The sequence below is a fragment of the Lepidochelys kempii genome, chromosome 15 (assembly GCF_965140285.1).
Source record: "Lepidochelys kempii isolate rLepKem1 chromosome 15, rLepKem1.hap1, whole genome shotgun sequence".
In the NCBI taxonomy this organism is placed as follows: Eukaryota; Metazoa; Chordata; order Testudines; family Cheloniidae; genus Lepidochelys; species Lepidochelys kempii.
The window spans coordinates 1,662,549-1,686,086 of NC_136394.1; the positions used below are offsets into that span (position 1 = coordinate 1,662,549).

Below are 23,538 nucleotides of genomic sequence, written 5' to 3' on the forward strand. Positions count from 1 at the left end.
GTGATGGATCCTTCATGGCAGAAGAGACAGGACTTAACTGTAATGAGTTCAAGGGAATTCTTTTACAAGGCTGCTGGGCACAGACATCCACTGGAGTTCTCTCTGGTTCTGCACCTCCCAGCCCACACTGCCCAGGGTCGCCACACAGGGTCTCCCGATGTCCTGGCCTGGACTCTCCTGTCACAGGAGGGACTGCTGACTCCACTCCGGGTCCAGTTTGAGAGGTGTGGGAGGGAGAGATGGTGTCACAGGAAACTGAGATCAAAATGCACTCTGGTTCCAATGTTACGCTGGCTGACTCCCTAAATGGGCACCGTCCACGTGCACGCACACAGATATTTGCATTTTCCTCATATCCTTGTTACCAAGAGCACTTTAGATGATTAAATCTGAAAGGGTTTATTGAAATCTAATTTATTGTTCACTGTTCATGTTGCTTATTTTTTCACTGCACTCAGCTTTGACAGCGAAACGACTGTCGGCTGGTCAATTTCACTTCTGGGCTCTGGGGCTGACCATAGCACTGTGATGTTTTTGTTCCCCATGCTGCAGGGGAAGGTGTCATTTAAAACTGCTTTCAGTAAAAAAAAGTCCTACGGATGGAAGAGCCATCACGTGTACGTGTACATGTACAGGGCTCAGCAGGGGGTTTGAACCCTAAGCCTTCAGATCAGCGCTCCGTCGCTTGAACTAAAGGAGCGATATCGTCACCTGGTAGCAGTAGTAGGCTACTTTTCCTGTGATGGGCACGTCCCGGAAGGCACTGCGGTACACACATTTCCACGTCTCACACAAATCTAAATACTGGGCCTATAACCAGCTGCCGTCCACCTTTTTAACAAATGTTTAAAATGTAACAGGGCAAGAAGGATCAGGTGCTTGCAATGAGGAGATGGCAGCAAAAATGGAAACTAACTAGAGAAAAGGAGCAGCCCCTGGAATGTGGATCAGCTGCATTTCCTTTCCCACTGGCCCAGGTCCTCCAAGACAGGAGCTGGCGAGCTGACAGCATAGCTCCATCTCTGCTGCGGCAGAGGGCAGAGGCAGCGTGAGGGGCTACGGAGGAAGGTAGCTCTGGCAGCATATCTATCCCATACTCGGACAGTTGCAGTCACACTCACACACCTGCGCATATTTCATTGAGCTGTTGCCTTTTACAGCAGAGAGATTAGATCCATTCCCAAAGAAAATATCCTTGATAGCTGGCGACATCAAATCTGTGATCGCTTTGGCAATGTGGCTTGCATCAGAGTCACACCAGCGAGACAGCGGAGTGCAGGAAGACAGAATGGAGCGGCACAGGAGGGAGGGAGAGAGATAAAGGAGGAGGAGAATGATAAGGGGTACAATTACCCGCTGCAGGGTATGTGTCAATGAGAGTTACTTGGCGGGGGGGGGTATGAGGGACCCTGAGAGGTGGCCAGGGAGCCATGAGAGATGGAGCCAGTGAATGGGGGGGGGGGGGCTGAGAGAAAGTGAAAGATGAAGAGGTGGTGGGAGAGGGAGCTGGAGAGAAACCCAAAATGAGAAAGACAATGTGAAAGAAAGCTAACTGGAGAGAGATGACAACAATGGTAGGAGAGGGAGTGAGGAATTCAGTGGAGAGAGCAAAGGGACACTCTGGCAGAGTGGGGTTTGCTCGGGGTAATGGGATTGTGACAGTATGGGGTCATGGGGAGCAGGCTGAGCTGGGTAGATTGCGATCCCACACAGGGGGGCTGGAACAATTTGTATAGAGGGGGGCTGAGAGCCCTGGAACCAAACTGTAAACCCTGGATATAATGGAAACCACTGCAAGCCAGGAGGTGCAGCAGCCTCCCCAGAATCCCTAGTTCCAGCACCTATGACTCCATTTCTGTGGTCTGTGACTCTCCCTGCTGGCTGAGATGCTGCAGGTACCCAGACCCCAGCGAGGCAGTGAGATGTCCTGCCTGGATAGGGAATCAGAATGGGCTACGCAGGAGGGCTTTCCTGGCCCTGCCATCTCTGCTCCTCTGGGCTGGAGTCACCCCACGGACACAGGAAGATAGCATCCAGGAAGGGGGGAGTCACCCCCAGGGGGCAGGCAGTGTTTCTGCCATCCCTGTCCCTGGGAGGGCGTCCCCTAGCCTCCCTGGCCACACCCTCTCCCAGTCCAGCCATGCTCACTCCTGGGGAAGTGCTGGCCTCTTGTGACAGCCCTGGTTTGCTGCCTCCCCTGCTGGGCTTTCTGCTTTGCACACCAGGTCCATGCCTAGCCCCATGTACTAAGAGCAGGGGTGCTGGGGACCAGAGACATTGCCCTCCAAAGAGAACAGAGGATGGGGCTGAAAGAGGGAGAGAGGATGGAGTAGGAAGGAATGTGGGAGAAGTCTCAAGGGAATGAGGGGCAGGCCTGTCACAGGGGTGGGTCCCAGGAAGGTCCTAGGGTCTGAGGAGCAGTGCCACACCCAGGGGCAGAAGAGACAGGAGAGGTGAGACTTACCATCCATGTCCAGCCGCTGGATGATGACCTCCAGCTCCACCTCATTGGGCATGTAGCCCAGAGAGCGCATGGCTGTGCCCAGCTCCTGCTTAGAGATGAAGCCATTCCCATCCCGGTCAAACACTTTGAAGGCTTCCCGGATCTCTGTGGAGAGGGAGGGGAGTGAGTGAGCCTGGCAGCCAGGTTGCCCCTTCACCCACCTGAGCCCTGGGGATTTGACTCCCAGGGGGTGGTACAGACAGGGGTCCTATTCACCCCACCCCCTCGGCATGGCAGTGACTCTCACTGGGAATGTCTGCTGTCTTGTAGGGGTGGGATCTTCAGCTGGAAATGTGCTGCTTAAACTCACAGCATTATCTGTCGAGAGTCCTTTTCCGGCACCAGTCCCTGAGCACCTCACGATCTCTAACAGGTTTGTCCTCACATGTTCCCAGGAGGCAGAGCAGAGCTATTATCCCCAGAGTACAGATGAGAAACTGGGGCAGAGAGACCAAAGCCCAGAGCCTCTAAGGTATTTAGATGCCTAATTTTCATGGTGATTAATAGAAGTTAGGTGCCTAAACACCTATTTGTTGAAAAATAACCAATCTTAAAAATAGCTTTTTCAGGCACAATCTCACTGGCTCTGGCCTAATGACGTTGTTACAGTGATGCCTGGAGAGTGGCTCATTCCCTGGTGTTTCAGTGTGTTCACTACACCATGTCAACCGCCAGCTTCAGCCCACTGGCTGCAGCCCTTTGAAAGCATCTTGTTGCTGTTCAGTGGCTTCATTTCCAATAACCATGGAGCGGAGTCATCCCTGTTGTGTTTGCACCCTGGGTATTTACTGAGTTCTGAGTGAGTGCATGTCTAAAAAAGGGTTATGTGAATGTTCCAACTGTGAGCATCACACACCCACTAGGTTTGGGAGGAACCTCTCACTCCAGACCCACCTGCTTGAGTTGCAGGGAACAAGGTAGAAAAATTCTACCAATTTAGAATCATAGGGTTAGGAGGGTCCACAAGGGTCATCTAGTCTAATCCCCTGCCAAGATGCAAGAGTTGTATCTAAACCACCCAAGACAGATGGCTCCAGCCTCCTCTTGAAAACCTTCAGGGAAGGAGCTTCCATGACCTTCCTAGGCAGTCTGTTCCATTGTCCTGCTGTTCTTACAGGTACAGAGTTTTTCCTGAGATTTCTTCTAAATCTGCTCTGCTGTAGTTTGAATCCATTGCCTCTTGTCCTGCCCTCTGTGGCAAGAGAGGACAACTTTTCTCCATCTTTTTTATGGCAGCCTTTCAAGTATTTGAGGACTGCTATAATGTCCTCCCTTAATCTTCTCTTTTCCAAACTAAATGTAAACAGGGTCTGCTGAATTCTTCCCTGACAACTAGCTGGGAGAGGGAGAGACTTCAAGAGCAAACTGTATTTACATGAACATACCTACTCTGCTTAGTTATCCAGCAGGTAGAGTGATGTGTTGCTCAGAGTGATCAACTTTGGCTGGTGTTGGGTTACAAATCACCTTAGTACTGAATGCAGGGGTAGTGAAATGCTGTTACCAATTTTGGTGTTATTGTGAATATAGGGGAGCAGAACTGTGCTTAACCTGTCCCAAATGAGGGGGTCATCCTCAGCTGAAAGGACCTCGTTAAGCCAGGGGCTTGAATGCCAGAGGCCTGTGGAAGTAAGAGGGGTGGGGGACAGGTGTTCTAGCCAGGAGGTGTGTGGTCCTTTCCAGACTGGTTTAGTCTGTTCCTCCCCACTGTTCAAATAAAGAGCTATATAGGCTTCATTAGAAACCTCTTTATTGTTTTAAATATTCAATCAGAACAAAATCACTTGAGGTGAGGCAGTTTCTTCCCAGTCTGCAAAGAGCTCAAAATTATGAAGAGACTGATGTGCAGAGGTCGCAGCAGAAAGGCAAGTAGCAGCAGAAGGGGACTCACAGTCAGCTGGTGAGGCAGTGAGGAGCCGGGGCTGGCAGGACAGCCAGGGGAGAGGAACTGCAGCTGGCAGGGCAGCCAGCCAAAGCAAGTGCTCAGCTGCTGAAGCAAGCCAGGTGCCTTCTTCCCTGGGTGGGAGGTGAACTCACACAGATGCACCTCTGAACCCTGGGGGTCCTCTCTGACCAAGGGCAACCCCTGTGAGTGGGGTGTGGTGAGGGAGCAGAGAGGGGCACAGAAAAGTAACTTTCGGTTGTTGGACTCAAGATCAGGCGGAAGGCTCTGCCCCATGCACTCTGGGGTGGGCATCCTGCTCACAGCTTTATGATTATAAATCCTGCTTGTGGCATTTTCCCTAACTAATGTTGGGTGACTTCCCTCCTTTCATTAAAAGTTTCTTTTCTACATTCAGACTCTATGCTTGTGAGAGGGGAAGTATTGCCTCTCAGAGGCACCCAGGGGTGGTGTGTAATTTTCCCAGGTTACTGGGAAAGGAACCCCTAGATATCAAACCTGGCCCTGGTTGCTGCTGACTCCACCTGGCAGAAGGGTTACATAAACATATTCAGTTCCTTCAGCCTTAGCTCATATAGCCTGCATTCCATCCCTTTGATCATCTTTGTTGTTCACCTCTTGTTCCTTTCCAGTTTTTCGACAGCCTTTCCATACACTAGTGACCAAAATCAACACAGGCCTCCAGTGGAGGCCTACCAGTGCCGAGTATAGCGGCGCTATCCCTGCCTGTGACTTGCATGCTGCACCTCTGCTAATGCAGGCTGACACTGCATTTGCTTTTTTTGGCAACAGCTTCGCAGTCTTGACTCACGTTGAGGACTTGATCCACCAGAGCTCCCAGATACTTCTCAGTAGTGCTGCTGCCAAGCCAGTTTTTCTTCCTAAGTGTAGCACAGTAGTATAAGGGCCCTACTGTCAATCAAACCATAACCCCACCCCTTGACCCCTTGACCACGCCTCTTGACCCCTCTAACAACTCCTCCCCCCACCCTCTACCAATCAGGAGGGGGTTTTCCCTTGTAGGACTTCCCCCAAGAGGAGCTTTGACCAATCAGGGCGAGTTCTGGGGCAGGGATGACCCGTCCGGAAGTGGGTCTTGTGACCCCTCTAATGACTCCGCCCCCAACCCTCTACCAATCAAGAGGGGTTTCACCCCTGTAGGACCTCCCCAAGAGGAGATTTGACCAATCAGGATGAGTTCCGGGGTGGGGTGACCCGACCGGAAACGATTCGCGTGTGACCCCTCTAACGACTCCTCCCACCAACCTCTACCAATCAGGCTGCCCGGAGACCAGATTTGACCAAAATAGGGCATGTTCGGGGACGGGGTGAACTGCCCAAAAGAGGGGCATGTGACCCCTCTGCCAATCAGAGTGCAGCACCATCACCCCATAAGTCCCAGCGTCGGGCGGAAGAGGCTGTCTTTTACCAAGAGCGCGTGTTTTACAAATCGTGGAAACATGGACTCCTTCACCACCCCCGTGAGAACTTCAGACTTTGTTTTAGCCCCGAGGGCCTTCGACAAACCACAGAGAAAGCGCTACATCAGCGACAGTTCCGAGGAGGAGGGGGGATTGAGGGGAGCCCTTTGGCCCAGCCATTGAGGGATACCCTGGACCCTGAAACACAGCCGCTTGTGGGGCCCCGCGATGAGCGTGATGGCCTCTTGTTGTCCACCCCCCTGGAGGAAGAAGGTGATCGCAGCTCGGGGAAGTCACTAGTGGACAAGATGAACGGAAGAGACAACACTCAGGTAAATGAATGCTTAAGAGGTGACGGTCGAGGTTGGGGGTGTAACGGGGCTAGGAACCAGGGATTGTGTAAATCAAAAACCAAGCGGCGGGGTGCTTACGCTGTTTCTTTTCTAAAAAAAAAAAAAAAAAATCTCGACAGTTCTACGATGCCTTTCTAGAGGACCCAGAGACCCTGGACAGCGTTGCACCAAGCAGCAAAGATGAACCGGGCCCACCTTGTTTTTGCTCAACGCCGATACAAAATGTTGAAGAGGACTCCGAGGATGACGGCTATGAGGAGTTTAGGAGGAGGCGTGGCATGGAACTGACTGAGCCAGTGTCACATTGTGAGCGTAAAAAAGTCATGCGGACTATTGTACGCGTTGCTGTTTATGCTGTTCTTAATCACTGTCTTAGGGAAAAGCTTTTTGAAGATTGTGAGTGCTGTGTCATAGATGCACCAGGCCAGCGGCACCATGACTGTGTGACTTGGACTTCAGTGGATATAAACTGCAAGCTCCGGGGCCTGTGTGTTGAGCTGTGCTTGGAAAGCTTATTAAACACTGTTATTGCCATAGGTTATGCTATGCAATGTCTGTGCCTAACCCAAGAACATTTAGCACAAGGGGTGACCTTGATAAATGCTGTGCAATTCAGTGGAGACCCTGACCATGTTTTAAAGAAAATGACCAAACTGGAAGATGCCTGCTTAGAGCGTTATATTGACCGTCCGCACAAAAAGTTACAGAACCCTGCTTAAGAAAAAGCCTATTTGTAAGAAATCTAAAAGGATTAAGTTAGAAAATGGTGAGGGGCCAAACATGCGATATAAAACTGGGTAGCTGTAAATTTTAAAAAAAATCTATTGAAAAGGGCTTTGTGACTATCTGTATTTTTGTTAAAAGGTCTCTGGCCCTTAAGGGAGCTTAAAGTTTTTTTTCTTTCTTTCTTTTTTTAATGGAGCATCTTGGTTTGTTTTCAAGGAGCTGTATGTCTTTTAAATTAAAAAAAAATTGTTTGTGAGAACTTGTGTCTTTTGTGTAAGAGAGACCCATTTACAGCAAAAAAAAAGCTGAAATGTATGTTGTGGGAGGGGGAAAAATATCCTAAAAATGTGTTTACAATAAAACAAACAGGGATGGTTCAGACATGTGGTTGAGTACAATAGAGCTGACTTATTCTGTTGAACTGAACGGGTTTAACCCCCCCTCCCCACACACACACACTGAATAGCCAGGGTGACTGTGATTACTCACCCTTGTTGCCATAGGGTTAATTTTGATGGGGGTGCACCCATAGTAAGGGAGGTGGGTGGGTGAGGATGGTGAGTTCTGATTAATATGAAATGAAAGGAGTTCGCACATGCTATTGGACAGTTTAAATATAACCCCTGGAGTTGGTGGAACACTATAGGCCAGTTTAAATATGGCCCAGGAGTTGGTTGAAGGCCACGGGGCACTTTTTATAGAAAGCACCCCCACCCCACCAAACTTTAAGCCTGAAAGAAACATGTTTTTAAAAACAAAAACAAGCTCCAAGACATTCATTGATGTCTGCAAAGGGCCCCTCACTTGAAATGGTTACTGTAACAAGGCCCTACAGGGGGGAAAAACCAAAAAGTATTTGAACTTAAAAAAGAAAAAAAAGAAAAGCAGCCCAATTGTGCAGAAAACTTATTCCCCACCCCCAATCACAAAAGGGAATGTTAGGGAGGGGTGATCCAATCAACCTGCTAACTATTTTGAAACAAAAGAGCTAGGATGGTGTAAAAAAAAAAAAAACCTCAGGTAGCTTGGAGACTGTCTCTTTCAACAGAAACTCTCTTGAATTGCTGCTGGACTGCAAGTGAAGGTATGTTCCCTGTTTTTTTTAAACTCTGAAAATATATATATATATATATAAAATGCCATTCTTTGGCCATGCTGTCTTAGTAAATAATGGTGCATATCTTTATTGCAGTGTGATCTGTTTAGCATGGAGCCAGTAACTTTAAGGTGCAGTTCATCGCCAGGCCAAGGTAAAAACCATTTTTAACTGTAGTTATGCTTAATAACTTCAGGTATTACATAGGTTGAATAGGGATTTGGGAGCTAATACTAACTAACATTTTGGCTTGTTTTTTTACCCCAAAGACCCCAAGCACACATGGCTGGGGTGGGGCGGGGGACAGAACAACCAGGGGTCTTTTTAAAAGCATGTGGGTTTATTGAAAAGTATTTTGTTGCAAACAGTGTTTTAAACTCTGTGTGTGTGTGTGTGTGTGTGTGTGTGTGTGTGTGTGTGTGTGTGTGTAAAACATAGGTGGTTTTTAAAAAGTATATGTGTACAAACTGAAGGTGATGGTGTGTTTCCAATTAATAGGGTTTTTACTTTGCAAAATGAGATGAATTTTTAAAAAAAAATATTTGTGGGGGTTGTTTTCAAAGAGGTAGAAATAAACTCAAAACCTGTGTTTGTTGTACAGCCTGAAATGGATTATTTTGTTTTAAAGCTATGACTTTTTAAAATAGAAAAAACATCCTAATGGATAATTTTTATTTTATTTTAAAGTTTACTAGACAGTTTCATGTATTTTATTAGAATGTTGTTTGCTTTACAGCACGGTCAAAACATGAGCGGGTAAAAATGCTCAAAAGAAAAAGGAAAGAGACAACTGAAAAGAAAAATTCACAAGTATCAGTGACAGATGGATGGATGAAGCCTGGTAAATATATTTTGCTTATTAGTCTGGTTAATTTATGAGGTTTTGTATTTGAAGTACATACATAGGTGTGGGTGAGAAAGCTGGCAAAGTTACATTTTTGTAAAATGCTTTTTTTTCCCCCCCTGCCCCAATCAGGCATATGCAGCCCTTCTGACAAGGCTGTAGTGGGAGCTACAAGGACCCCTCCCCGAGAACCACCAAAGAACCAGGAATCTGCTTTGAGACCTTTAACAATGCAAAACAGCACAAGAGTGCAGATGAAGCATCAGCCCAGTCCAAACCTCATTTACGTCAAACCCAAGGACAAAACAAAACACTCTGGTAAAAAAATCCATGCAAACACAACTCCAGTTCCTCAGCGGCCACCACCACGCCAAGCCCTGAGAAAACTGTGAGCGAAAACGCCCACATTCACAAACCCGGAGTGGGCACTCTAGGGGTTGTGAATAAAAAACTAAGGACTGACAAGCCATTCTCCCAAAACCATAAGCTTGTCACAGATCCCCCATATTCTAGTATTTGGGAAGAGTTTGATGCTTCATTCAGAAAACTGATGGACGCTGTATCCTCGGGGGGTCTAAAACTACGGCATTCTAAAAAGATTTGGAAAAAATATGATGCTTTGTTCAAAAAACTGATGGACGCTGAATCCTCAGGGGGCCTAAAAGAAAGGGGGGCTGGAAAGGGTGGCTCTGATCAGGCATGACTAGGTGTGGAAAGGGGTACCCTCAAGGGTGCACATCAGCTCATGTGTAAACAAAAGGGCGGATGGTGCTTGGGGGATAAACAGATGGCTGCCAAAAAATTCCAGGCCAGGGTCGCTGTAAAAATTTTAAAAAGGGCTAAAGAGGTAATGAGGGAAAAAAAACAAAAAGAGGTGCCCCCTACCAGAGGTCTCAAACTGGCATGTCTGAAAATGGGGAGGTGAAATCAGACTCTGGTTTAGAAAATTCCCCAGAGGGCTCTCTAGACGAGGTCCCATCTACTCCCAATGACCCTCATGGGGGCGTCTCAGAGTCTGACTCTCAATTAGTATCTGATGTAGAAGATGCCATTGATGGTTCCGTAGAGGAAGCCCCAAGTAACCTTGAAAATGCAGAAGTGTATATGGGAGAGAGTAAGAAGTTGGCAACGTGAATTACCTAGATTTGGGGGGTCAGTGTATTGTGAGGAGTTTCGTTTTGTCCATCTTGAGCAAATAAATTCAGCTCAACAGGCTGTTGAAGCCATACACAGAGGGATACAGCTAATTCTTGATGACGTTAATGGTAGGCTAGGCCCTGATGATTACGTACAGTTACGTTTAGAGAGCCGTCATTTAACTAACCACTTGTTTCGGTCAGAAGAACTAGGGATGAGCTGTCGGCTGAGGATTTCTTAAATCAGACTTCAAAGCTGCTTCAGAGCAATAGAGAATTGCATCTCGATGGTACGTTGCGCCTCGTTGTGACAGTTGTAAAAAATAGGGGTAGGGGTGCTCGAAGAGTTTTAAATTCTATCCTTAGTAGTCAGATTATTCATAAAAACAGACGATGTTTAGTAGACCTGACTTACACCGGTACCAATCTATGTTTTGCGGGTGGGCTCTTGGCCGTCATGGCTGGTCATAAATCTATGGATGCGGAATTGTTAGCAGAGGTGAGAAAGTTGCATGAGAAACTGGGGTGGTCAGATCAAAAAAAGGTTCTGCTCAGTGACGTAGCGAAGTTTGAACAGCATTTAGGAGTTAACATACAGGTGGTGCTGTATGCGGTGAAAGGTGGCTGGGGTTTTTTTAAAACGGGGGGGGCCCCGTGTACCCTAAGACTTAATTCATCCTGTTGCACGATGAACATTACTATGGGGTTCTGGATGTGAAAAAGTTGTTCGGAGCAAAAAATTACTGTGAGTTTTGCCACACGGTGCACAGTCACGACCATTCTTGCAGGTATCGTTGCCGTCTCTGCTTGAGCGCAACGTGCTCTGACAACGTGGGTGTGCAGCGGAGGTGTCCTAGCTGTAAACTGTATTGTCGGTCCAAAGAGTGTTTAGACAGACATGTCAATTGTGCTTCAAAAAACCAAGTTGAATGCCTGTCTAAAACTTTGTGCGATAAGTGTCAGGCGTACGTGGACAAGCGGCACAGGTGTAAAGGGAGGCGCTGTAAGCAGTGTCAGGGTTTGATCGTTGGAGATGTAGACATTCACCTCTGTTTTATGGGCAGCCTTAGAAAGCCTGAATCATCAGAAAAGTATATTTTTTATGATTTTGAATGCATGCAGGAGACTGGGTTGCACACTCCCAATTACATTTTTGCAATGTCCCTAAAGCCGGAAAAATTCTGGGAATTTAAGGGTGACGAATGTCTTTCTATGTTTGTTAAGACCTTTATTGGCAAAGAGTTCCGGGACTACACGTTCCTAGCGCACAATTCCAAAGGTTATGATGCGTATTTCTGCGTTAGACAGTTACTGAAGGAAAAGATGTGCATAGAATTGATCGCTCAGGGTAGTAAATTAATGTGCGTGGAAGTTAAGGCCCTGGGCATTTGTTTTATAGACTCTTTAAACTTCTTGCCCATGAAGCTTAGCAAGCTCCCACAGGCGATGGGGTTTGAAGGTTGCAAAGGGTATTTTCCACATTTTTTTAACACTTTAGAAAATCAAAATTATGTGGGGCCTATGCCCGGTGTGGTGCACTACGGTGTAGAAAGCATGATGCCCAGGGAAAAAGCAGAGTTTCTCAACTGGTATCAAGACCACAGATCTGAGACTTTTGACCTGCAGAAAGAGCTTGTGTATTACTGCCAGCAGGATGTAAAAATTTTAAGACAGGCTTGTATCCTATACAGAAAAGAAATTATGAATATGATGGAGAAGGTCGATCTAGTAGAAAGAGAACCCAGTAAATTCATCGAGATAAAACTGTGTATAGATCCGTTCCGGTACATAACGCTGGCATCCATCTGCATGGCTATGTACAGGTTTATGTTTTTGGAGCCTAACGCGGTAGCTCTTCTCCCTCCAGACAACTATCACAGACAGAAAAAGAGATATTCGACCCCATCTATCCAGTGGCTGTTGTATATCTCTCAAAAAGAAAATATACAAATACGGCACGCTTTACAGGGTGGGGAACTAAAGGTAGGCCCCTACTTTTTAGACTGTTATGTTAATATTGACGGGGTACACACAGCCTTTGAGTTTAATGGGTGTTTTTTTCACGGCTGTGTCGCCTGTCATTGTGAAAAAGCACAAAACCCTATGATGGGTACAACTTTTGGATTTCTTTATTACAAGACGCAGCTCAAGACCGACTATCTAAAACAGCTTGGTTTTGTAGTGAGGACTCTTTGGGAGCACAAGTGGGTGATGATGAAAGAAACAGACAGGGAGCTTGCGAGCTTTTTAAACCGAGCCCAGTTACCCCAGCCTCTCATGCCTAGGGATGCTTTTTTTGGGGGGAGGACAAACGCCATCTGTCTATATTATAAACTTGATCCCGGCGAAGAAATCCACTATTATGATTTTACCAGCTTGTACCCTTTTGTAAACAAAACCAAAGACTACCCTATTGGGCACCCTGATATAGTTTATGACAAATTTGGACCCCTTGCAAATTATTTTGGAATTGCAAAAGTTAAAGTGTACCCCCCATGAGGCCTCTTTTTCCCATTGTTACCTGTCAGAGTGGGCAGCAAGCTTATGTTCCCACTATGCCGAACCTGCACGGAAACCGAGCAGCAGGAGACGTGCACCCACGCTGACGAGGAGAGGGCCATCCTGGGGACTTGGTGCACGGTGGAATTGAACGCGGCCATAGCGAAGGGGTACGCGGTGGCTAAAATCTATGAAATCTGGCATTTTAATGAAAAATCTGATGAACTCTTTTCAGAATACATAAAATTACACCTCTGCCAGAAACAAGAGGCTTCAGGGTATCCCAGCTGGGGCACAGACGAAAACAAACAAAATAAGTATGTTAACGATTTCTACCAAAAAGAAGGCGTGCTTTTACACCGACACGAGATCAGGCTAAACCCCGCTAAACGCCAAATTGCTAAACTGTTTTTAAATTCTCTGTGGGGTAAATTCGGCCAAAAAACCAACCTACTCAATACCAGCATCATGAGAGACCCCGACGAACTCTTTCAGTACCTATTTTCCCCCAGCTACGAGGTTTCATCCTGTGAGTTTATCGACGATGAAACAGTGTGCGTATCTTGGAAGCACCCAAAAGACCGTTATTCTGTCTCTGGGAATACCAACATTTTCATAGCTTGTTTCCCCACCGCTTATGCCCGCTTAGAGCTATACAGCCTCCTAGACGGGTTACAAGAGTGGTGCCTGTACCCCGACCCTGACTCAGTGATATTTGTGAAAATGGAGGGGGCCTGGAATCCCCCTCTGGGGGATTATTTAGGGGTCCTCACGAGCGAGATCCCACCAGATCAACACATCACCGAGTTTTCGTTGGCAGGCCCAAAAACATATGGGTATAAACTGTCAGGAGGTCTGTATGAAGGTCAAAGGTATTACCCTGAACGTAGCAAACTATGAAAAGATCAACTTTGACAGTTTGAAAGATCTAGTCCTGGACTATTGCATGGGTCTGCGAGAAAACCCCTCAAAAAAGATAGAGGTGCAGCAGCCTTCTATTGTAAGAAACAAAAATCAGTGGCAAATAGAGACAAAAACCCTTAAAAAAAACACAGAAAGTCGTTTACAACAAGAGGGTCCTAGGAGAAGGGTTTAAAACCCTGCCCTACAGCTTTTGAAAAATGGATACGAGGTGGAAACACCCCTTTTCTGCAATTCTCGCGGGGCCTAGTAACTGCGGGAAAAGTTACTTTATAAAAAATGTATTGGATAATGCCAAACAAACATTGTCTGTTACGCCTGAGAATATTGTGTGGTGTTACAGTTGTTGGCAACCTCTGTATAAAGAACTGCTCTGTAAATACCCCTTTATCAATTTTGTGGAGGGGCTGCCTGATGCTTTTGACGATGACCGTTTGTTTCCTACCAATAAAGTGAACATGATTATCATAGACGATCTGATGAACTCCGCTTGTGAAAGCGATGAAATCGAGAAAGCCTTTACCAAGTACGTGCATCACAGGAACCTGAGCATTATGTATATAGTTCAGAACGTATTTTGCCAGGGAAAGAAGAGTCGCACTATTAACCGAAACACAAAGTACATGGTTCTGTTCAAAAACCCCAGGGACAGATTACAAATTGCTACACTCGCTCGGCAAATGGACCCCGGCAAAGCTCAGTTCTTTCTTGAAGCTTTTGAGGATGCTACCAAAAGGCCTTATGGCTACCTGGTGCTGGATTTAAATGCTTCCACTCCAGAAGCTTATAGGCTAAGAACTGGTCTTTTCCCTCCAGACTGGCCGGCAGTTTATACTTTAAAAAGAACAACAGCCCAGTATAAAAAGAGATGAATTATTGGCAGGCCCCTTTTTAACAGCCGAGGTTGCTGACTGAAAACATGTCTAGCTGCATGAAAAGAAACCTGAGCCTTTTAAAATTACTTAGCAAATCGTCCCCGCAGCAAAGGAGGGCTATACTGTGCTCGGCCTCTGACAATCTAGTAGCAGCCATCTCAGAAATAGCGCTCAACACCTTAAAAGGAAACGTACATTTAACACAGAAGCAAGTGCGTATGCTGAAAAAGAAACACATGCTTATAAAAACTTTGTGTAATAAAAGGGTTTCACTTAAAAGAAAGAAGCATCTGGTGAAGCAGTCTGGGGGGTTTATCGGACCCCTGTTAAGTTTTGCTATCCCTCTGATAACGGGGCTTTTAACTAATCGATAATGGAGTATGCAGAAAAAATGTACCTGGTGCCCAGCCGGCAATTGGAGCAATTAAGCGCTCCTGCTCCGGCAGAGGAAAATATCAGAATGACCGCAACACGCTTACTGGATGCTGAAATGAAATCTGTTCTTCAAAGAACTGACTTAGGTGAATATGAAAAGGCTAAACTTTACAGCACTGTGCTTCAAAGGTACCTAACGTACGTGAAGCAGAGCGATGTGGACAAAGGAAAAATAAGTCTGTTTCTACCAGAACAGGAACAGAGTGTGACTGCCAAACCCTCCGAAACACCAAAGACCTCAGACTCTGCTGCTCAGGAGGTGTTGGATAACGTGAATAAGTGTTATAAGAAAAATGCATCAGTATTTCTAAATAAGCTGGGCCAAGATAAAAACATTTCTTCATGGACGGATAAAGGGTCTTTTGTGTACAAAGGCTCTGTGGTTAATGGTTCTAACATGCTCGACTTAGTCAGGGCCGTTACCCAGACGCGCTCTGTTCCTAGCAGACATGTACCTAAAGGATGGGATGTGTTTATGAATGCCATGGCAGAACTGAACATACTGTCTTCCGTTATGGGCAACGCGACCAACAGAGATCTTTTGGAACACCTCAAGGCCTCGATTGCAGACACCGGTGTGGACCAAGAAACAGTGACCCCTTTTTTGCCATCTAAAAATGAAAATTGGCTAAAAGAGCCGAATGGCTCAGTTTGTGATCTTTTTCACGTTCTATTTTTTTTTAAACTGGTAATGTTTTGCTTTAAATAAAACATTTCTGAATTGGGTCATTGTGTTTTGTTTTTTTAAAAAAAAAACATGACAAACATAGATTGTCTTTAAACCCCATACCGGGGTGCTTTATTGGGTAACATGACTATGAAAAGCGTTGCAAGATACATATGTCTGGGCTTGTTGAAACATGCTTTGAGCAAGGCTAGGCATGGCCAAGTATTTAAATTTATTTTTTACAAAATTCATCACCATCCGGTCGTTTTGCACTAAGTCATTAGAATACAATTTTAAAATCCGGTCAAAAGATAAACCCTTGCTACGATGGTGTAAGAAAAACAGGCAGTGATCGCCGCAGGCGACGGAGCTGGGGTCTTGTAATTGTCTGTTGTGAAACACGTCTGTGGCGTTTTTGTTTAAAAATTTCATAATGCTTTTAGGAAAGAACACACTGTTTGGGGGATGCCCGTATGAGTCAAAAAACTCTCCAAGGTTACGCTCCACCAGATACATGGCAAGCCAGTGTTCACCCAGTCGGTTGTGTGGATGCGTGTTGACCACCAAACCTAGTGGTCTCTGAGACAGCTTGCTGCCAGGGAGCCAATCGCAGGGAAACACGTCTAAGAAATTCTTTTTTGTGTAAGGGTCCGTTGATAAGACACGTGAGAGCTGCACAGTGTCCATGTTCACATGTAGTCAAACAGAACATTTCTCCTCTGATTTATCTCTATGACGTTGTCAAAAACCCCATACACGATCATATTGACGGTAATGGTTAAAGCCTTCCCAAAACAAATTTCTGCTCTCAGGTTCCCGGTTTTAATCAGGGAATAGTGATCGGCGCATTCCTGGTCGGGGGACAGGTCAAAGGCAAACATGGCGTAACCCTGTGCAAACTCCTCACGGTCAATTAACAGAGAACGATCTTTCATGTGTTTACGGGCCGTCTGTACCAGATTCATGTATTCTCTCACGCAGCGTCCTGCCTCGAAGTCTGGTTGCAGAGGCTTGGTCGGTATCTGCTCACTGTCCACATACAAGGCCACAAAATTAATATCGTAATGCTTAAAATGAAAGGGATTTTTAGCGTAACTTCCACTAAAGGCATCATTATCCACGAACCCCAGGACAAGCATTTTGGGTAACTGTCCCAAGAACAGGTTCTCCTGGTTACTGACCCTGCTGCCCGCAGGGATGCTAAACACCTTCATTCCCACACGGTCCATGGGGTATTTGGCATTAGCGGTAAGCAGGGCCTCGGCGTGCCCCAGTCGACCGCTCGGGGCCACCTGTACTTTCTTCACAAAAAGGGATGATGATAGAATGCGCAGTTTAAAGCCTTTGGTTCCACTGCCCATTAAACAGAAAGGATCTTTACTGCGCATCAGTTTAATTTTCACATCCACTCCATTCAACAATAGTTTTTCTTGAAAAAACAGGTCGCTGTGTAGATGACCCAGAAGCTCTACTGTTCTGCTTTGAGCGGTCAGCTTTGCACGCCTCACAAACCCTAGATTCTTGCCATCCAAGTCTGTGTCTTCCTGTTGTCTGGCAGTATCTTTGTAAAAGAGGCCACCGGAAGATTGCGTGGCGAGGGTGTTGTTGCTGTAATTGAGCACCGATTCTATACAGGCCCTGTAAGGGTAACAGTTGTTGCTTTGGCTTACAAGGCGGTCTCCGAGCGTGACATCCAGCTGACTAAAAATAGAGGCCACTGGGTAATTCACCAGGCCCACCTCGGCGTCCGCGTCGAGTTCAGTTCTGTCTCCTTTTACAATCTTGCAACACAGGTACAGCAGTGTGTTGTTTAAATCCATATAATCTACGCCATTCCCTGCTATAAAAAAGTCAATGGGGGCAGACTCCGTAACGGCCGACAGAGGTGGCACCTCGATGTAGATGCTTTTCTCAATGCTGGTCTGCGTAGGGGCTATTTGGAACAAGTCTAGTTCGGATTTGGTGCATTCTTCAGACCCGCAGTGAATGAAAGCCATGTTGATTAAAATATCTCTCTCGTATCAGCCGGTGAGTGTTTCCTTTTTCACCCAGGCTTCCTCTTGGACTTTCGCTTATGGCCGACCCTGCGGGTCAAAGCCCTTCTTTCAAAAGTGGGGGGACGGACCTGCGCGTCATGGGTATGACGCATTTCTCTTTCTTTTCTTCCTCCTTTTAATGTACATCAGCCCCGATCCTTCCTGTGAAGCTGTGTTCCCCACCTTCTCCAGAACAGCGCGGGAGACATGACCTACCACGTCTTTAGCTATGTTTTGAGCGGCAGTTTTTACGTGGGGTTTAATAATCTCTAGCCCCCTCCTCAAAAGCGGTACGGCTTTTCGAAAGAGGCTACGGAATATTCCGCCCACGCCTGCCCCATACATCACGGGGGCCCCATGATATCTGGGAAGGGCATATCCCACCTGGGCTTTGTAATAGTTTCTGTAGATGTTGGGGTCGCCATAATTTTTTAGGATCGCCATAATACTGTTTTGCTTTTTTAGAAAACTCGCTCTCTCCGGGGGCGCAGGTGTAGCTTGATGATCACCTTGCCAAAGCGAAATGAGACGCTTTTGTTCTGATCTGTCTTTATTTCAATGGTAATGGTGTTGATGTGGTGTTTACTGATAGGGACATAATGAGGTTTATTGTAGGTGATGGTGACAAACTCGTTGTTCCTTCCTTGGACGGGGACACAATGTAACAGGGGAACAGAAAAGTCCCCCACAAACTGATGTTCTATGATATCCGTGTACAGATACAAGGAATTAAAACCCCCTGTAATGTCTGCCGAGAAAGGGAATTTTTGGACGCTGTGTTTGGGGCCCAAGCCCAGAATGTTAGCTAGTTCCCCGCTGGTAGAAAACATAAGTAAAAGCGGCGGATTTAAGTCTAATTTTTCTACCCACAGGGTCGTAGTTCATGACCATCTCAGGCGGTCCAGGGTGACGAGCTATGATACTGTTCATATGATCCAGTAATTCGGGTATGGACGCGTAATAACCTCGTCGTAGGATGAAACTCCACGCCATGTCTCCAAAGGTGACTTCAAAAGGTGTGTCTTCGTTGATAGTGTTCCAGCTGTGCGGGTGTTGTATTTCCACTAACCCCACCTCCCAGGCACCCCGGAGATCCAAGGGCTTAATTAGCCATATTGTAAAGTTTGAGCTGGTGTTTTGGGGAAAAACTGCAGAGCTGGCGTTGCTGGGCAAAGTAATGTAAAACCCGCCATCGCTCATCTTCTCTGTCTTTGCGGGGAGGAATAACTTTTGTTTGTTTGCGTCCAAATGCCACAGAGTTGAGAAGCTTTCACCCAGCTGTTAAACTTATCAGGCCACCCCAACCATTTCACCAGTAGTTGCTTTTTTCTCCCTTTTCCTTTCTCCGCTAGAACTTTTTCAATCCTGTAAATCCTGTCTCGTTTGGGGTTTACTTTTTGTAATTCTTCAGGGTAAAAAGATCCAGTAACTGTCTCACCCTCGTAGTCTTTTAATCGGTATACAGGTCTCTGACCCCTGGTTAAGGCTTCATGCACTATGAATATCTCATCGGTAAATGTCTGTTCATAACCTTTTTCAAAAGCTCCTTTGGTTTTAGATAGTCTCACGTGGTCGCCTTTTCTAAAAGGGGCAACAACCGGTTTTATTTTAAAATCATCTCCATAAACCATTTTCCATACCTTCAGAGAATTTGAAGGGTTAACATCAGCGGGTCTGATATGTATAGTTCTGTGAAAGCTCTGGTTGTAACTCTTTATAAAGTCAGGTAACACATCGATATAGCGAAAGGTGTTATTGGCTGTAAAATATCTCCACATCCTAGTTTTTAAAGTTCTGTTAAATCGCTCCATGACCCCTGCTTTGACTTCATTAGTAACAAAATGGTGAATACTGTGCTGCTTTAACAATCTGCTTAAGGGTTTGTTTAAAAATTCTTTCCCCCGATCGGTTTGTAATTTTTGAGGCATGTTCCCTTTGCTAAAAATAGCTTTAAAAGCCTTGGTTACCTCCCCGCTCGTCTTGTCCCTTAGGTCTAAGGCCCAGGCATATTTGGATAGAATGTCTACCACTGTTAAGATGTACTTAAAATTGCTGTTGTGTTTGGAGAACCGGTGCATATCCACCAAATCTGCCTGCCATTGCGCATCCACATCTGAAACAATGGTCTTGTTTCTTTTAAAACGTATTTGAGCTGGTTTGTGTAATTATAAGCATCCTGGTCTGAAAGCCAAGCTGTTACTTGTCTTCTATTTAAAGTTTTACTATGCTTTTTGGCCACTTGAAAAAGAGGGTTCACCCTGCCAAAACTCTCAACTTCCCCGGGGGTGTAATATATTTTCTTTAACAGAGCCGCCTGTGGAGACATGACTGTTACTGGTACCATCTTTTACTAACACAAGTGTGGGTGGTGGACAACATTCATATGAACACATTTAAATAAGTTTTATTAATCGCCTGATTTAACACAACCTTTTACAACCGCCTGTAAAAATGGACGCCATGACTCCTAACATGAGGGTGTCTGTGCTGGTTCATTCTTCCATTTTGTCCTTTTCCTCTTGAGATCTGTGTCTCAGACATGAGCAAAAACAGCGGATGCATGATACATTTACTCCCACAGGGCTACTGCTGTGTAAGTTCTCAAAGGCCTCCAGAAAGGCATCATCGAGCTGTCGAGAGATTTTTTTCAAAAAAAGAAACAGCGTAAGCACCCCACTGCTTGGTTTTTGATTTACACAATCCCTGGTTCCTAGCCCCCCCCACCCCCATTACACACCCCCACCATCACTTCTTAAACATTCATTTACCTGAGCCATGTCTTTTTCATTCACCTTGTCTGCCCGTAACTCCCCCAAGCCATGATCACCTTCCACCTCTTGGGGGGTGAACAACAAGAGGCCATCACGCTCATCGCGGTGCCTCACAAGCAGCTGGGTTTCGGGGTCGGTTTCCAGTGTGTCCATCAACGGCTGGGCCAAAGGGTCCTCCTCAGAACTCTCGCTGATGTAGCGCTTTCTCCACACAAGTCCAAAGGTCCTCGGGGCTAAAACAAAGTCTGAAGTTCTCACGGGGGTGATGAAGGAGTCCATGTTTCCACGATTTGTAAAACACGTGCTCTTGGTAAAAGACAGCCTCTTCCGCCCGACGCTGGGACTTATGGGGTGATGGTGTTGCACTCTGATTGGCAGAGGGGTCACACGCCCCTCTTCTGGGCAGTTCACCCCGTCCCCAAACGTGCCCTATTTTGGTCAAATCTGGTCTCTGGGCGGCCTGATTGGTAGAGGTCGGTGGGAGGAGTCGTTAGAGGGGTCACACGCAAATCGTTTCCGGTCGGGTCACCCCACCCTGGAACTCATCCTGATTGGTCAAATCTCCTCTTGGGGAGGTCCTACAGGGGCAAAACCCCTCTTTATTGGTAGAGGGTTGGGGGCAGAGTCATTAGAGGGGTCACAAGACCCACTTCTGGAGAGGACACCCCGCCCCGGAACTCACCCTGATTGGTCAAATCTCCTCTTGAGGGGAAGTCCTACAGGGGCGAAACCTCTCATGATTGGTAGAGGGCAGTGGGAGGAGTTGTTAGAGGGTCACATGACATACCTTGCTTCCAGTCATGTGGCAGCCTTGACCCTGGAAGTAATACCCCAGATGGGGGTGGGACTTCCACTCAAGGGGACGGGGTTAGGGCTTGATTGATGGTAAGGCCCTTATACTACTTAGCACCTTACATTTGTCTTTGTTGAATAGCCCAGTTCTCCAATTTGTCAAGATCCCTCTGAATCTTAGCTCTATCCTCCAAAGCGCTGGCAATCCTCCAAAGCTGTGTGTCATCTGTACACTGGGTCAGTCTGCCCTCTAGTCCTACATCCATGGCATTAATGAAGAGGTTAAACACCAGGCCCAGAACAGATCCCTATGGAACCCCATATGCGACCTCTGTCCAATCCAACATCATTCCATGAATAGTTACTCTTTGTTTGCGATTGTTTAACCAGTTATGTACCCACTTAATGGTAGCTCTGCTGAGCCTGCATTTCTCCAGCTTACCTATCAGAACATCACGTGGGGACTGTGTCAAAACTCCCATGGGTCTGGGGAGAATATTCTACGATTTGTTGATTTTAGAGGGGATGTGTGTGAAAACAGGGTTTATCATAAAATCATAGAAGATCAGGGTTGGAAGGGACCTCAGGAGGTCATCTAGTCCAACCCCCTGCTCAAAGCAGGACCAACACCAAATAAATCATCCCAGCCAAGGCTGGGATGGGAACTGGATTGCATAATACTTGGAATGTACAGAGGGCTTCTTGGGTCTGACCCCTCAACTGCACTGTGCTTTAGATTGGGTCCCTAATCTAGAGATTAAAAAATTCTTTTAAACAGCGACATCAGTGGCATTATCCTCATTCTACAGATGGGGAAACTGAGACACAGAGGGGAGGTGACTTGCCCAAGGTCTCTCAGTACAGCCATGTCTACACTCAGCAGCACTGTAGTGTAGATGCTTCCTGCAGTGATGGAAGGGGTTTTTCTATCAATGTAGTTAATGCACCTTCCCAAGCGGTGGTAGCTGGGTCAACAAGAGAATTCATCAACCAAGCCACATCTATACTAGGGGTTAGGTTGGCTTAACTATTGTGCTTCACACCCCTGGGCACCATAACCATCTTGACTTAACTTTTAAGTGTGGAGCAGGCCTAAGGCAGTGGCAGACCTAGGAATTGAACTGAGTCCTCATGACACGAGGTCAAGCCCTGGATCACAGCACTTTTATGCCTAGTCCTCGGGTTTTAGACAGGGCTGTGTAACAGGGTCTATTCTGTGTTGTGAGCAGGGCCTCAGGCCACGGCTACACTAGTGCGCTTTCAGGAGTGCAGTTGCCCTGATGCGGCTGGAAGCGCTCTGTGTAGCCGCTCTAAACCGAGGGGAGAGAGCTCTCCCGTTGGCTTAATGACTCCATCCACAGCGAGCGGCAGGAGAAGCTCTCCCGCTGACAGCACTCTTCACACCGGCATAAGTTATGTCACTCATGGGGGTGGCTAAGTCACACCCCTGAGCGACATAACTTATATGGACTTAAACTGTAGTGTAGCAATAGCCAAAGACAGCAGCAAGGCTGTCCTGTCTCCTGTGACAGACCCAGGTCCAGCAGGACCCATCATTCCAACAGGCAATGTCGCAGACAAGAGTTCACAGTGGCAGCTTGCTGCAGCTAAATGCCAGCTTCCTCCAATCTGAAGGGTGAGCATGACACCCCCCCCCCCCGCTGCCATGCAGGCAATTAAGTCTGAAGGCATCTGTGTCTTTACTTAACTATCTGCCTCACCATCGCGCCAGCCGCTCTCTGGGCATTCGCCTGTAATTGTGTCTCTGCTTCGCATCACCGTTCTGCAAATTAATCACCGTCATCACTTCCTTGTCTACAGCAGGGACCTGCCCAAACCATTGCCAGGGAATCTGCTAGAGAGCAGGGACTGCCGAGCTGCTCTGTGCGCGTGTGGGTAAGCAATGAAAGGGCTGGTCACATACTGCATTGGCTCCCTACATGCCTCCCTCCAGCCAACCCCCTGACACCGCACCCAGGCCAATCCCACAAGGGCTGATCACTGCAGATACATGCAACCCCTTTCCCGTCTCAGTATGTCCGATTACGGCTATTCTGTTCTGACTACACTGACTCCTCTAGACTGGGCAGGGCTGCAGCCGCCTGCCATTCTGGGGGCGTTCTTGAGAAGATCTGGTGATTTGTGTGTCCTCAAGGGGCTAGTTTTCACATGACCCCCAGCTGCTACCCCCCCCTTCCTGTATGCGGCTCCCCCACCTGAGCCCTCCAATGTGCTGATCTTACCTTCACTGCCTCTCACTCCATGTCACCCTTCACGCCTCCAGCCCTCCCAGGATCTTCCTTCCTTTCCATCTCTCCCTACTCTCCTTAACTTTCCCCTTTCTCTGATCCCTGCCCTCGTTACCTCCTGCTGTCACCTGCACACTCCTATCTCACCTTCCCCCCATCCCTACTGGTCCTGCCTCCATCCCCTCTCTTCACACCCACTCTCCCCTTCCCAAAGCCCTCTCTCCCTGCCCCACCCTGCAGCCCAGCCCCAGCTCCTCCTCCTCACACTGAGCTGAGCAGAGGCTGGCCCGCTTGGCCTCTCATTCACCTGG

At 47.0% G+C, this 23,538-nt stretch overlaps 1 protein-coding gene across 1 annotated transcript in view; it reads right to left on the reverse strand.

Moving 5' to 3' along the window:
• CABP7 (calcium binding protein 7) overlaps positions 1 to 23,538 on the reverse strand; it is an 80,746-nt gene that overhangs the window by 12,480 nt on the left and 44,728 nt on the right. The window contains exon 2 of the mRNA XM_073312516.2: positions 2,465 to 2,608. Coding sequence (XP_073168617.1) covers positions 2,465 to 2,608 — 144 coding nt within the window. The remainder of the gene's footprint in view (positions 1 to 2,464; positions 2,609 to 23,538) is intronic.